The 13166-nt window shown below is 32.3% G+C and overlaps 2 protein-coding genes across 8 annotated transcripts in view; both read right to left on the bottom strand.

The window, feature by feature from the left end:
• beta-Spec (spectrin beta chain) overlaps nucleotides 1-4407 on the bottom strand; it is a 48612-nt gene extending 44205 nt beyond the window's left edge. For 6 of the 7 annotated variants that reach the window (XM_088193021.1, XM_088193031.1, XM_088193035.1 and 3 more), the window contains exon 1: nucleotides 4314-4407. The gene's annotated coding sequence lies outside the window, so the exon portion shown is untranslated. Of the gene's footprint in view, nucleotides 1-2457; nucleotides 2548-4313 lie in introns of those variants that run through there. The other variant, XM_088193026.1, reaches the window with a different exon arrangement.
• Nucleotides 4408-6880: 2473 nt separating this feature from the next.
• Vps39 (vacuolar protein sorting 39) lies at nucleotides 6881-12319 on the bottom strand. Its single transcript, XM_088192317.1, has 12 exons — nucleotides 12120-12319; nucleotides 11898-12047; nucleotides 11493-11824; nucleotides 10504-10690; nucleotides 10318-10435; nucleotides 10124-10250; nucleotides 8554-8931; nucleotides 8255-8477; nucleotides 7737-8192; nucleotides 7438-7673; nucleotides 7243-7377; nucleotides 6881-7175 (listed from the first exon to the last, which is right to left on the bottom strand). Exons 1-12 carry the CDS (start codon nucleotides 12187-12189, stop codon nucleotides 7011-7013), a joined length of 2577 nt encoding a protein of 858 aa, XP_088048443.1. The 5' UTR covers nucleotides 12190-12319; the 3' UTR covers nucleotides 6881-7010.
• Between the last annotated feature and the right edge of the window lie 847 nt (nucleotides 12320-13166).

The following is a 13166-nucleotide window of genomic DNA, read 5'->3' as shown; positions in this document are numbered from 1 at the left end:
ACTGTCCCATGGGTAGGTCACTAAACTCGTGCCACTGTTTTTTATTTATAAATGAAATTTTAAGAGAACAAAATTTCTTGGGCATATCTGGGTTAATTGATATCAAGGCTTCAAATATACACTGTAAGTTATTCGTTTTCTTACATGTGGATTAAAATATTTTAATTCTTTTTCCATTAATCCGTACGTTGTTGTTTTTTTTACATTATTCTCTGTAAGGCTTAAAAAAGTTATTATTCTTATCGTTGCGCCAATGATAATTTTTTAATTTATTCAATGGATTCTAATGATTTAATAGAGTCGTCGAGCCATTAAACAATCTGCGAATAATTTATTTTCCCATTTTATATCTTTTTGTTTTTGAAGAATAGCTAGACTTCATTATTTTTTTGACTAGTGAAAGATTTTGATTTTTGCAAATATTTAATTAATGACATCAATGTCTGGTTTCTTCGATTATATAATATAATTTTAATTGTCCGTTGTAATTTCCAACTTAACTCAGATTTATGTATGTTAAATAAACATATATTTTCTTTTAAAATAAAAAAATTAAATATTCTGAGCGTAATTGTTTTGAGCCACACAGTACACGCACACAATAACAAACCGGAATCCTTATCCCGAGCGTACTCTACCTATATATTTTAAAGTTTAAAAGATACAAGTATCATACCATCTGTCGTCTGTCGAAGTTTATCTAAACGTAAACATGACATATATCGGTGGCACTTGCTTATTGGATTTTTAGCACCAAAAAACTTATCGTCAAAATGTATCAGGTAATTTAAACACAAGGATTTTCATTTCAGCTTTTTCCAGGGGAAGCAAAAGTTGGCCAAAAATTTCGATTTCATTAAGTTTCATAGTATTTCATTAAATTACATGCATTTTTATGGTCAAAAAGCAATAAAATCGTGTCGTCGCCGTCACAGTGAACGCTCAGTTATTTAGTCTTTATAAGAACGCGTTTATACTAAAACTTTTTATAACAATACTACGGCTTACAATAGATAAGAATCGAATGAAGCACATCTAAACCGAATTTTGACCAAGAATATAAAATATAATAATAATTCATTTTAGAACTTGTGTTATACGAGCGTAGGCGCAAGTCCAGATGCAAAATGCGAAATTAAATGCTCCCCCAAATGGCGTCCCCGTCTAATAAGGTTCGTTACCAGACAAGTGCAACAAGTGTCCATATCTAGGAGATGACATGTCCGAGTGTGTTATCAGATAGTAATAAAATATTTCCGCTGATTTTGATTAAAAAATGTTTGACATTTTAGGTTTATTTATTTACAACTGCCAAACGACAATTGCTTACTATTGAAAGTATATCCATACAAATCGATTGCTAACGAGATACGATCTATAAAGTGATGCATGCACATCTAGGGAAACATTATCATTGTGTCTCAAGGGAGTGAATATGAGAAGCGACCCCTTGCGACCATAAAAGCAGTCGACGAGCGGGAAACACCTATGTATATACATGAAAATATTCAATTCTAATCGAGTTTTTTGTAGTGTAAGGTAAGTATAGGGTGCATGTCAATCGACCTGCATGCGATTCCGGGTAATTTGCACACACAATAAAACGTACGGTACAGGGTGCACAAAAATGTGTACGTGCAGCCGCGGGTCAAAGTGACGGGACGGGGCAGTCGCCTAGACGGCGGCCCCCCCAGAATATTAAATTGAGTTCTTCCGCCACACAAGCTTCCGTGTGCGATATTGCGAGCAGAGGTAGCCAACCTTTGTGGTGGAAATCTGAGGTAAAATGTCAACATCCACAAGTTGAGTCTACTCGAGTTGATCGAGAATGAGTTTTGTTTCGAATTTATTCAGTGTCAGAATATATCAGCCTACAAAAGGTCGATATTAAGTGAATTATCTAATTTTAAGTGATATACGTACATATATTATAAATAAAGTTGACTGCAAAAATTATGTTCATACACATTAGGTCTGTCACTGTAGAACAATATTTCCATTAGAACATACAAATTATTGTCTTAACGTCATAAGATTGCTCATAAAATATAACCACATTGAATGTACGTTTTTTCATAAGTCAAACTTGACATACATAATCTATGATAGTACATTATATAAAACGTTGATAGTAATAATACATTTAATATATATTGAATACACTGTATTATGTAACATACGATAACAATACGCGTACATTATTTTAACGTTGCGCTAAACATATTTTTTATCAAGCTAAAGTAAACATACACACACACACACGTTTGTGTTGGCAATGGTTAATTAAGTATTGTTAATTTATACAGGTATTCCAAGTAAATGGCTTTTGAAAAATAAACTAAATATAAATAAATTAATATACATCTATCATGGCCTTCGTAATGTCATTTAATTTTAGGACAAATTTAGGACTGACAGTTAACGATAAACTTTGAACATATAAACAAATCAACTTACATATTTGGATGTTTACTGTATAGATTTCGCCATCTGAATTACGTTACTTGATGATTTATAAATTCGACAAGGAAAACTCGGGAGCCGTTGCTACAAAAAGCATGAACAAAATCTATAAAAATGAAGTGTTTTGATATTATTTATATCAAATTAAGCAGGAAATTTGATTTTGGAGAAATTACAAAGTATTATAGATGAGATCGAGATGAGGGGGGGGGGGGTAACGAAGTGAATCCAAAAACCAAATTAGGCTACATATTCCGGTGTCCTAAATCAATACTTTATCTGCATTTAAAGAATATAGAAATGTATTAGAAAAGGGAGTGTGGGTACCGCACGAACTCTCAGGCAAAAAACAAATCTGTTCGACTGAACACATGCGTTTTTGAGACGGCAGTGATTGAGTTACAAAATCAACATGATTATCATTCCTTTTTTATAATTTGTACAATTTAATAAAAATAAATTAATTGCTGTAATTAATGTGTTTATATGATGTAAGCTATCAGTAATCAAAAGTTTTTGATGTTTTTTATTTATTTATTTATGAAAAACCTTTACAACAAGGCTCGTATTTTACGGGTCAGAATTGTAACAGTTGTAGTTAGAATATAAACGGCTAGAATAAATATTAGATTGTCAGAATTTATAAAAATTGATCGAAATTTATGTAACGCTAAGAATTATTTTGACACATGGTCAGAATCATTTTTTCAGTTGGCAATAGTGTTGTTATTTCTGTAACGCTGGTACAACTGGTTGATATGTCACTCGCATATCGGCAGTTCATTATAATTATAAAGGTGTATTAGAGCCAACTATTCGGTTGGGTCTGCAACATTGTCAGATGTAAACACATAACCCAAGCGTTCACTCCGCCGCTGCTCTGTCGTTATTCCCGTTTCGTTCATCGCTTTGAATATCTTCGCGTCTTACATACAATTAAATAGATTCGTTGAGATATTCATTGGGTGTCTAAGTTATGACGCACCTAGCCTGTCCAACAATTATTGACTAAAATGAACCAACTTTTTAATAATTTTATACACATACAAATAAGATATGTCTGTAATTATCATTACGATTTTGGGATTGATGATTTTTGAAGACCTTATTAAAGGTTAATAAACAAATAATTAAAGGGGGAAATGCTATTAGTGAAACGAGGGAGTATTTTTTAAGCTAATAAAATTTCAGTTCATAACCTTATACCTAGCATATGTATTTTATTTAGGATTGTATTCTTGTACAGATTATTTTAACTAAATATATATATATATATATATATATATATATATATATATATATATATATATATATATATATATATATATATATATATATATATATATATATATATATATATATATCATGTTATTTTTATTATGTATTTGACAGCTGTTATAATATTCTAATCGGATTTATTTTTTGACAGAATTATTGTATAAAAAAGTTAAGCAGCCATGAGACGCTCGATAAATGACAGTTGCCAGATAAAAAAACATCGAGCGTATCGAGTACCATCGATCAAAGATTTACACAAATAAATGGTAGAAATATAACATAGTGGTGAAGAGATGAATTACACGAAATATTTACAGTAATAATAGGGGAAAGTGCGCGAAAAGCGATCGATTATCGATTGTACGTCCGCAGTCAGTCGGTGAATTTGGATGTAAAGCAATGGCGGCACCAGGCCGGCGGCGAAAGCGCTATGGCCAAAAAATAAACAAACCGGGGCGGAGGCCGACCCGAACGATACCGGGAAACGTCGACGTTTGTGTTTTGATTGAGTCATGTGACGTGCGCGATCACGTATGTCAAAACGAAGTGACCGTAAACGCACGAAGGCTCACCTGATGGCGGAGCGCCCGGGGCTCCTCGCCGGTCGTCGGAGCTCCGACCTCAGCTCGCTGTTCAACACAACCGACTCCCTACCCGGCGCACAGTGTTGCCACTCTGCGCACCACGCCCCGCCGATAACGCCGCCATCTTACAAAGATTTCGGTCTATACAACAAAACCATAAATAAAATTGGTCCATATCGACATTTACAACGATTTAATAATCACTCTTTATTATTCATGCAATTATTTAATTTTAATAAACGAAGCAACTTCGCGGAAATTAATTTTGTTTCCTAGTAACACTGAATGGACGTTTATCTAGGTCGCCCGAAAAGTCCCGATGTTTTGATTTTTATACATTGCAGGTGCGGCGATCGGACTTTATCTACGTTTTAAAACACTATTCCGAAGTTTCGTTGTCTCTTCCATTAGGAAAATGTCGTACTTTTGCGCAAATTAGGATCGAAAGATGCGCCGGGGATCCGATGATGTCATCGACCGGCTATAAACGACGATGATGCATCGATCGCGGTGGGCGTAGTCAGATTACGAAAATCGCGAGAATGTCAATTAAAAATGTAATAACTTGAATCTTCATTGCAGTGGATGGTGTTTTATGAATGCTGGTAATTTTTCAATTGCGCCAATATTTATATTTAAAAAATAGTTTATGTGCTTTTATAAGTATGATAAAGATAAGGTCGCTCCTATAGGTTTAACCGTCCGCATAAAATCGTATATTACCCCTCACCTTATTTATTAACACATTACAGGCCGCTGACTCACTTAGGCGTCATATGTAGGCTTACCATAAGTATGAATCTCTAAACAGGTACAGCTAAAAAAAACTAGTCATGCCGAAAATTTTTGTTCAAAAATGACTGAGGTGATTTTTATTAGCTGCCACCAACGTTCCACGCAACGATCGAGGCCAATGGTGGGAAACCAGGACAATCCTGGTAGATATAATTCTAATAGCTTAATAAAATATATTAACGTCATTTATAGTAAAAAAATACTTTAGTTAGTATAGATTATATTTTTGTGATTTTTTACCTGATTTAGTTTTTAAATAAATACTTATTAGTTAGCATAGCGCCATGCTCAAAAAGCACCAGTTGTTACTCCCACGCACACACCTATTAGCCAATCAGCGTTCGCGTGCTTGTGAATTTATTATATGGAATCAAATGAATATGAAAATATTTTATAGTTATCAAATTTGAGAGTTGCGAAACGTTCATTTGTTGTTCAAAACCAAACCTAACCTAAACGAATATAATAGTTAATTGGTTTAGGTTAGGTTGAGTTTAAACATCACGGACAACATAGTAGGAAGTACCAACTGGTGTTCTTTGAGCGTAGCGTCATAATAATTAACAAGTAGCAAGAAATTAATATGTTCAATTATTTGCAATATTTTGAATAGTATCGTGATCAATGCCAACGCAGCCCTGTTTTGCTCATGAAACTGTCAGAAATGAAATAATTAATGACAAGGTAGCAATAAAATATATTATTAATTTTGAAAATCGCGAAATAAAACGCTTTAAAAAATATTCTTATTATTGAAAGTCATAGGAATTTTACAAAATCGTTAAAAACCGAAACTTTGATAATCAGCTGCCTATATTGTGAAATATAAAATTGCAGTTATCGAAAAATAAAGTTTTTTGCCACAAACGTAAAGACTAAAAATATTTCTGAAACATTTTACTTTAAGATTGATTTTTTAATACTTTCATAACTAAGGTGACCAGATTTTGAAAATATCACAGGAGGACACTAAAAATACATTTCAGGATTTTTTGTTTGAAGACAAAGAAGGACAAATTTCTATGAATCCTAAAAAAAGGTCATCATGAAAATTTTTATTCAAAATCCATTTTGGATATAGTTCTACAAAAATTGCCAACATATTACTGTCTGTGTTTGATATTTAAAGTGGTTGCAACGCAGCGTCGGGCCGGAGCCGGATGGATTCGTTCGGCACGTCTGAAATGGTAGGTACTAGCCTATACAACACCATCCCCACTACACAGCGCTGGCCCGGTGCCGGGCAAATCCATCCGGCTCGTGTGAAACCGGCCTTACTCATGTTGCGTCGAAAAGCAAAGTGCCGCTCTCGCCGCTGCTACATAAGTGTTACCAGTATGCCTCCTAGCTCGTAGTTAACCAAATAAATCGTCTTCCACACAATATAATGAGTTCCTCTCAATACACGAATCAATTGAAATATGCTATACAGTGGTGCCTTGGTTTTCGATGACTTCAGTTATTGTCGCAAAAAAAAATTGTCTCGGTTTTCGTCGGTTGCCTTGGATTTCGTCTGCGTACGCGACCCACGCGCTTGCGTTGTCAATACAATTACATGCCTTGTAATGTTAATACATGCATACAAATAATTGCCTCGGTTTTCGTCAGTTTCGGATTTCAATGATTGTTTTCGGACCGAGGTACCACTGTATATATAAAAAATATTCTCATTCCATGAGAATATCTTTACCTCAATTATTACTCAGGGAGAGGGAGCGGGATTATAAAAAACAGGATACAAATCAAAACCCAGTATATTAGGTAATAGTTAAATTTATTTATATTGAATTTCATGAATACATAATATTTATATGTATAATTTGCATATAGAAATATATAAAAAATGACACAAACAATCACAGTAAATGCCTATAAATGATAGTGTTAAAATTATAGTGTTGATTTCTTATCATGGCACGAATAATGCACAATATCTCCATTTGGATATCGAACGAACGCACTTTGGTTGCCAAATCGCTTCTTGCAAACTGGACATACATTATAATCAGCAATGATTACACTTTGCGATTGATGTATCATTTTCAGTTCTTGAACCTGCATGTCAAAAATAAAAATCAATATATTTAATAGTGAAGATCCTACTGTATTGCACTGGTTCTACCTGTAAATTATCAGCATATTGCAAGCCTTTCAATACTTGCATCTTACGCCTATTGATTAACTGTTTCTGAATGGCTATTTCAAGGAATGTTCTGATTCTTGATATTGGAATAGAGTCGGGCAAAACAGCTAAAGCCTAAATCGAGTAAATTTTATTATTTACATGTAAAAATATCAAATATAATAAGATGTATACCTTGATCGGATCAATTTTATTAGCATGTTTTTCAAGGAGTTTGATAGCCGTATCTATATCTGGTTCGGATTTGTCAGGGCTTCTAGGAACGTTGCGTAATGGTCCGCTTAGCAATAATTCTTGAGTAGGATTAATCAGTAGTTTTATTAGGATGATATAAATATCTTGATTTTTCTTATTGTCTGGTTCTCTTTCGTAAACAGTGTCACAATATTGAATTGCTCTCTGAACATCGCCTAGAAAATATATATAAATAGCAATGATGAATATGTTTATTTAATTTATTTACTTCTACCTACCTAAAATATAGATGTAAATCGATAAGGCTTGTTCGTGAGCATCTAATTTTCCGAGTACAACAGCTCTCTCTTCCATTAAAGAATCTGTGGGGAAATGCACCAAAACTTGCTCAGGGGAGTAATGATTTGACTTTTCAAGAAATGAGAGCAGTTTCACTCTTAGACGCTCCCTCTGTTCATCGGTGCATGTTTCTTTCTTATCCAATATTTTATCACGTAGCATTCTCACAAGAGCGTTGTGAAATACGGTATTTTCGTCTTTCCATACATGAATGATGTGCTCTAAATAAGGAATCACCAGTGCTTGGTGTTCTCTCAGAAGAAAATCCACCACCTTCGGCCTCGGAAACTTTTCAACCTCTACGAAATCGTCAGTGAAAATCTTCAAACCTTCTTCGGGATGTTCAGTCAGAACCCAATTTGAGAATTCAAATATCAGATTCATATGATCCGATCCTGAAGATGTACATTGTGAATAAGTTAAAACTTTACATTGCATATAAACATTTAAAACTGACCTAATTGCTGCAGATAATTCTTGGTACGGTCAAATCCTTTTAAAACTGAATCTGGCTCCTTGGCTTGATCTTTCATAAATTGTAAGGCTTTTGTATGCCGATTATTGGTTTGATACAATATGATGAGTTCGCTGTATTTACGATGTTTCAATAAAACTTGTTCAGCTTCTTCTAATTTGCAATTATTCAGTCGCAACAAAGGTCCGATAAAAACATCATTAGTCTGAAACATTTTTATATTTAAAATTAAAAATATTTACATATAATTGAACTATATTATCTATCTAGAAGACACTAACTTGCAAATAGCATTTTAATAAGGCCGTATCGATTGTTTCAAGCATGGCCTTATTTTGTTTGATGGTCGACTCATTCTTCTCGGTGCTGATGTTCTCTTTCAGCCGTACTGCTCTTAGGTATTCGATTAAAGCTAAAAGACTGTCTTCCAAATAAGGATTATTTTTAGTAGTGAGATCCAAATCATCAGAATCTTCTTTGGTGGTATCTGTACACAATTCAGGAAATAGTTTAATAACTTCCGAAGGATTGGTGTTGAGCTGAAGAAATTTTTTCATAGCTTCTCTGTAGTTTTTATTATCGAACAAATTAAATGCATACAGCATTTGAATCGAATCGGTTTTCTGCTTCTTTTCTTCGTCGGATTCTTCGGACATATCCTATAAAAAAACAATTATTGAATAATAATGAATTAACCCTGTGCGCTCGTAAGTCGACAATGTGTCGACATCGTATTCCAAGCGTTGCACTCGAACGTCGACAAAACTTTGAATGCATTTATTGGCTTTGTGTTCATGACAATTTTTCGTATTATTTATGTTTTAAAACGCCATGTAGCGCATACTTCTTTATAGCAATTATTATAGATTCCGCAGATTTATATGGTTATTATATGTTTTATTTAACTAACAGTATATTTTTTTATCTTTTATAATAGGTTTATTGTAATCCGATTTTCTAAAAAGTCTAAAACTTGTTAATGGGAATATATTAACTATTCACCAAGAAAAAACAACAACAAGTAAAAAACCTAAAAATTAAGGTTTTACTAAGAAAAAAACAACAAGTAAAAAACTTGTGCTCTTTGTAATTTTAATCTTAATTAAATTATATTGTAACCATTATTTTTTTGTATGAACGCAAATTGTTTATCGATGTTATGAGCACTAAACGCTATAGAACGAGTGCGAAGCGCAAGATAATAAGCGCATTGCGCAAGATAATAAACGATAGGTGCAAAAAAAATACAAGCAGTCAAATATTTTAATTATTCAGAATTCATATGACATCTAGCTATTTACAAATTGCTTAATGGTTATAAACCCCTGGCCGCTACATCACACGGCTGTTTTTTAAATAATTAATTTATTTGTTTTACTGCGCATTTGATTTCGATGGACGAAAAATCATCTAAAAACATCATTACATTTACCTTCCTATAACTATGTATACCTAATACTATGTCATTTATTTTTTGTGAATAGTAAGTACAATTCTTCGTGAACACGTTCCAATAAATTATTCTTATCTAAGTTTCATGGTTAACGCTTTACAAATTATTTAAAAAAGTACAATAAAAAAGTTATTTTCAGATTAAAGTATTTAAATTATAATATATTTTTTATATTTAATTTATTGTTTTTTAACTAAAATACTGACAAACTATCATACTTTCGCTGTATTAATTTTAATTTGTAAAAAAATTAATCAAAAAATGTTTTATTTCATTTTAACTTCCAAAAATTGAATTTAAAAAAATCTTGAAATTAAATACGAGCTGGCACTACTCCAATAAAAAAAAAAATACGAGTGCAAAGGGGTAATATGTATTTTAAAATAAGCAATACGCACAGTTAGTTTCAATGCCAATTGGAAATGTTTATCCTTTAACAACACTTGTCTTTGCTTTGTTATATCTACAGCGCCGATTCTCCACACATGACTAATCGAAGCAGCATATAGTAAACCCTGCCGGCATCTTAAATAAATTATTAATTTAATACAAGAGCAAGACTTATAATTGAAGAGGAAATTATTTAATTTACTTATATAGAAGTCTAACTCTGTTTAAATCTGATAAAGTTTGAATAAACATTGGAGGTTCTATTGTGTGTATAGTGACTTGATCAGATATAAGTCCTAATGCATACGGATCATCAAATGCTGTAAATTAATATAATTTATATATATAACATATGTTCAATAAAAGTTGATATAATATATAAACATACCAGCGGCGGTAATCGGTTCGTTGACTTTCATAATATTTTCTGATGGAGTTGTAGGCGATAATTCACTGATTATCACTGAGGATTGATCTCGTCCCAATAAAAATGATGTCTCAGATATTTTTGTGATACATGGTTCCATAGATCTTGCACTGCTCGTTAAAAATTGACCTTTAGCATTTCCATCCAACTGAAATTTTACACATTATAACAATGTAAATAAGGAACTACTTTTAAAATTTGGGCAAAACTAAAACCGAACTGAATGCTGTTTAGTTTCAGGCGCTATTTTTAAATAAAAGATCATCATAATATATGTTTATCAATATAGGAACAGATAAGCCATGAATAAAATACGACTTTTCATAGTAGCTGATAAATCTTTATAATTAAACGGTAGGTGTAAATTTGTTCAGCTGATTAAAGCAAATGTTCACAGGCAAGGCTGGACACTGGCGCTTCTCTGCTTATCAATAATTGCCAGGATGTGAAATTGCTGTTAATAACATACATAAATGAATGTAATTTTTAAGTAGAAAAACTCATATTTAATTTTTACTTAATTTACATATATGTATGTACATGTTTAGTCCTAAATCGTGAATCTAAATAAGTTGAAAGGATGAATAAATTTTTCATATAATAAAATCTTTTATTCATGGAAGCTTGTTATAATTATTTTATTTCTTTTGCTGTCATCGTTTGTTGTTTAATAGTTTTATATTTATTAACGTAAACTACAACTTTCTTCAATTTTTAAAAATCGATTCAATATTTTCTTGAACGAAAATTGCATTACATATCTTATCTGGCACACAGCACATAGAAGTGAAGTTCACAATATATTAGCAGCATTATCTTGGATTTTGAAGTGAATTTTCGATTTAATAGTATATAAAACAGTTTTGGCTTATATTTATTATGGGCCGAAACTAAATGTTCATTTGGTATTTAATGTAAACTATTAATACAATTTAAATCAATCAACTTACCGAATATAATGTGTATTCATCTTTAAATCCGATGCATATAACATTCTGACCCCAAGACATCTCTTTAGGTATATCTGATACTGTGATATTTTTACACATAGTAATAAATTCGCCATTTTTTAAAAAATAAAATTGTATCTTTCTCTTGACTGCTATAGCCAAACGTATGAAGTCTGCTTTTTCACCAGTCATGGATGTGTGAGTTTCGTTACTCAACGCAAATAAAGTAGCGCCTTTGGTATCCAGCATTGTTTGAACGACAGGAAAATGTATGATTTTTATATCGTGTAATACTAATATGTTGTCGGATAGGCATAGAAGTAGATGGTATGCTGAAATTTAATTAAAATATCATATACAAATTATTTAAATTAATTAGATATTAAAAATAGTTGAAAATCAAACCAGGTATGACTTCTATTTGTTGAATTGGCTTTTTACTAAAAGTTTTGTGGTATCTAAGCACTTGTATTTTAAATTTGGAAATATCATTGGTGGGCGTGACTAAATACATCATCAAATGCCCCTGTCTTGTCGCTACTAATAAATTATCATCTGAAAGATATTGATTAATGCCAAAGTTCACGCTATAGATAATTACAAATATAAATGCGTAGAAAAAATTACCGTAAGCTGCAATGGATTCGATTTGTTCCGTTAGCTTCAACAAAGAAACCACTTCGTAAGCTTCGTGCATCTTGGATATTGGTAAAAATACAATATGCCTAAATTTTAGTAGTATACTGGTAAAATATGCTTTTTAGCGGTTTAAAATGAAGAACGACAATCAGCGGCCATTTTCGTTATTTGACAGATGACACGCGTATGTTTTTAATATGTATTTACGGCAATAGCGCGTGTTGTAATGACCATACACAAAAATAAAATTACTAAGGAAAATTATAAATTTATTTTTATAACTATAAATATTTAAAATTTAAAATATATACGTTTTGAAAGATACAAATTAATTTAAATATTAATTTAGTTGCAAGTATTATTAATGATACATATTTTCTTAAAAAATATATAAGCTACCATATTTTATTATTACAAAAATATCAGACTAGAATGAACATTAGAGGGAGGGGAGGGGGAAGTACTGTATCCAAATATTTAAAATGTATCAAAATACGAAAAAAATATTATTACTTTAAAATTATTACAAACATGTAGACATTTGAACGGTCGACATTAGTTAGTGGAATTGCAAGATAAAATACTGTCTCATATGAGGTTAAAGCACATGTCGGGCTTAAGTGTTAGGATGATATTGATGCATATTTAAAAATAAACATGTGAGCCTTTACACAATGTCGGTGCAATTACTGGCATATGCAGATGATATTGCCATCATAGGCCGAATTGCTTGCTGTGGAGGTGTTCCAAGAGTTACAACGCCCTGCGGAAGCAATGGTATCGCATATAAATACAAATAAATCAATCGGTGATAACAACTGGCTTAAATCTAGACAATATCTGTCCCGACTTTGTTTACATCGACAGGGTTAACAAAATCGATAGGAGGCATTTCAAAAGCATTCGTAATCTAGAAAAACTAAAACACGACTAAGATTCTGGTGAGAACAGTCCTGGTACGGGTGTGAGTCGTGAACACTGAGTACCAGCGATTTTCAGCGGCTGCTAGATTTCGAGGTAAATTTTCGGGACTAC

This window comes from Plectrocnemia conspersa, unplaced genomic scaffold (assembly GCF_051122295.1).
Source record: "Plectrocnemia conspersa isolate PC_06_02 unplaced genomic scaffold, ASM5112229v1 ptg000009l, whole genome shotgun sequence".
NCBI lineage: Eukaryota > Metazoa > Arthropoda > Insecta > Trichoptera > Polycentropodidae > Plectrocnemia > Plectrocnemia conspersa.
Note: the sequence above shows the minus strand (reverse complement) of the source record. Positions and strands in the feature narration are given on the sequence as shown.

What these genes read in the sequence shown, in the direction of transcription:
- Vps39 (XM_088192317.1), bottom strand. Translation starts at nt 12,189, where the DNA reads ATGCACGAAGCTTACGAAGTGGTTTCTTTGTTGAAGCTAACGGAACAA. An exon ending in ATGAATACACATTATATTCG is followed by an intron (nt 10,691 to 11,492) that starts GTAAGTTGATTG and finishes GTAAAATTTCAG; the next exon opens with TTGGATGGAAATGCTAAAGG. An exon ending in AATTGGCATTGAAACTAACT is followed by an intron (nt 8,932 to 10,123) that starts GTGCGTATTGCT and finishes GTTTTTTTATAG; the next exon opens with GATATGTCCGAAGAATCCGA.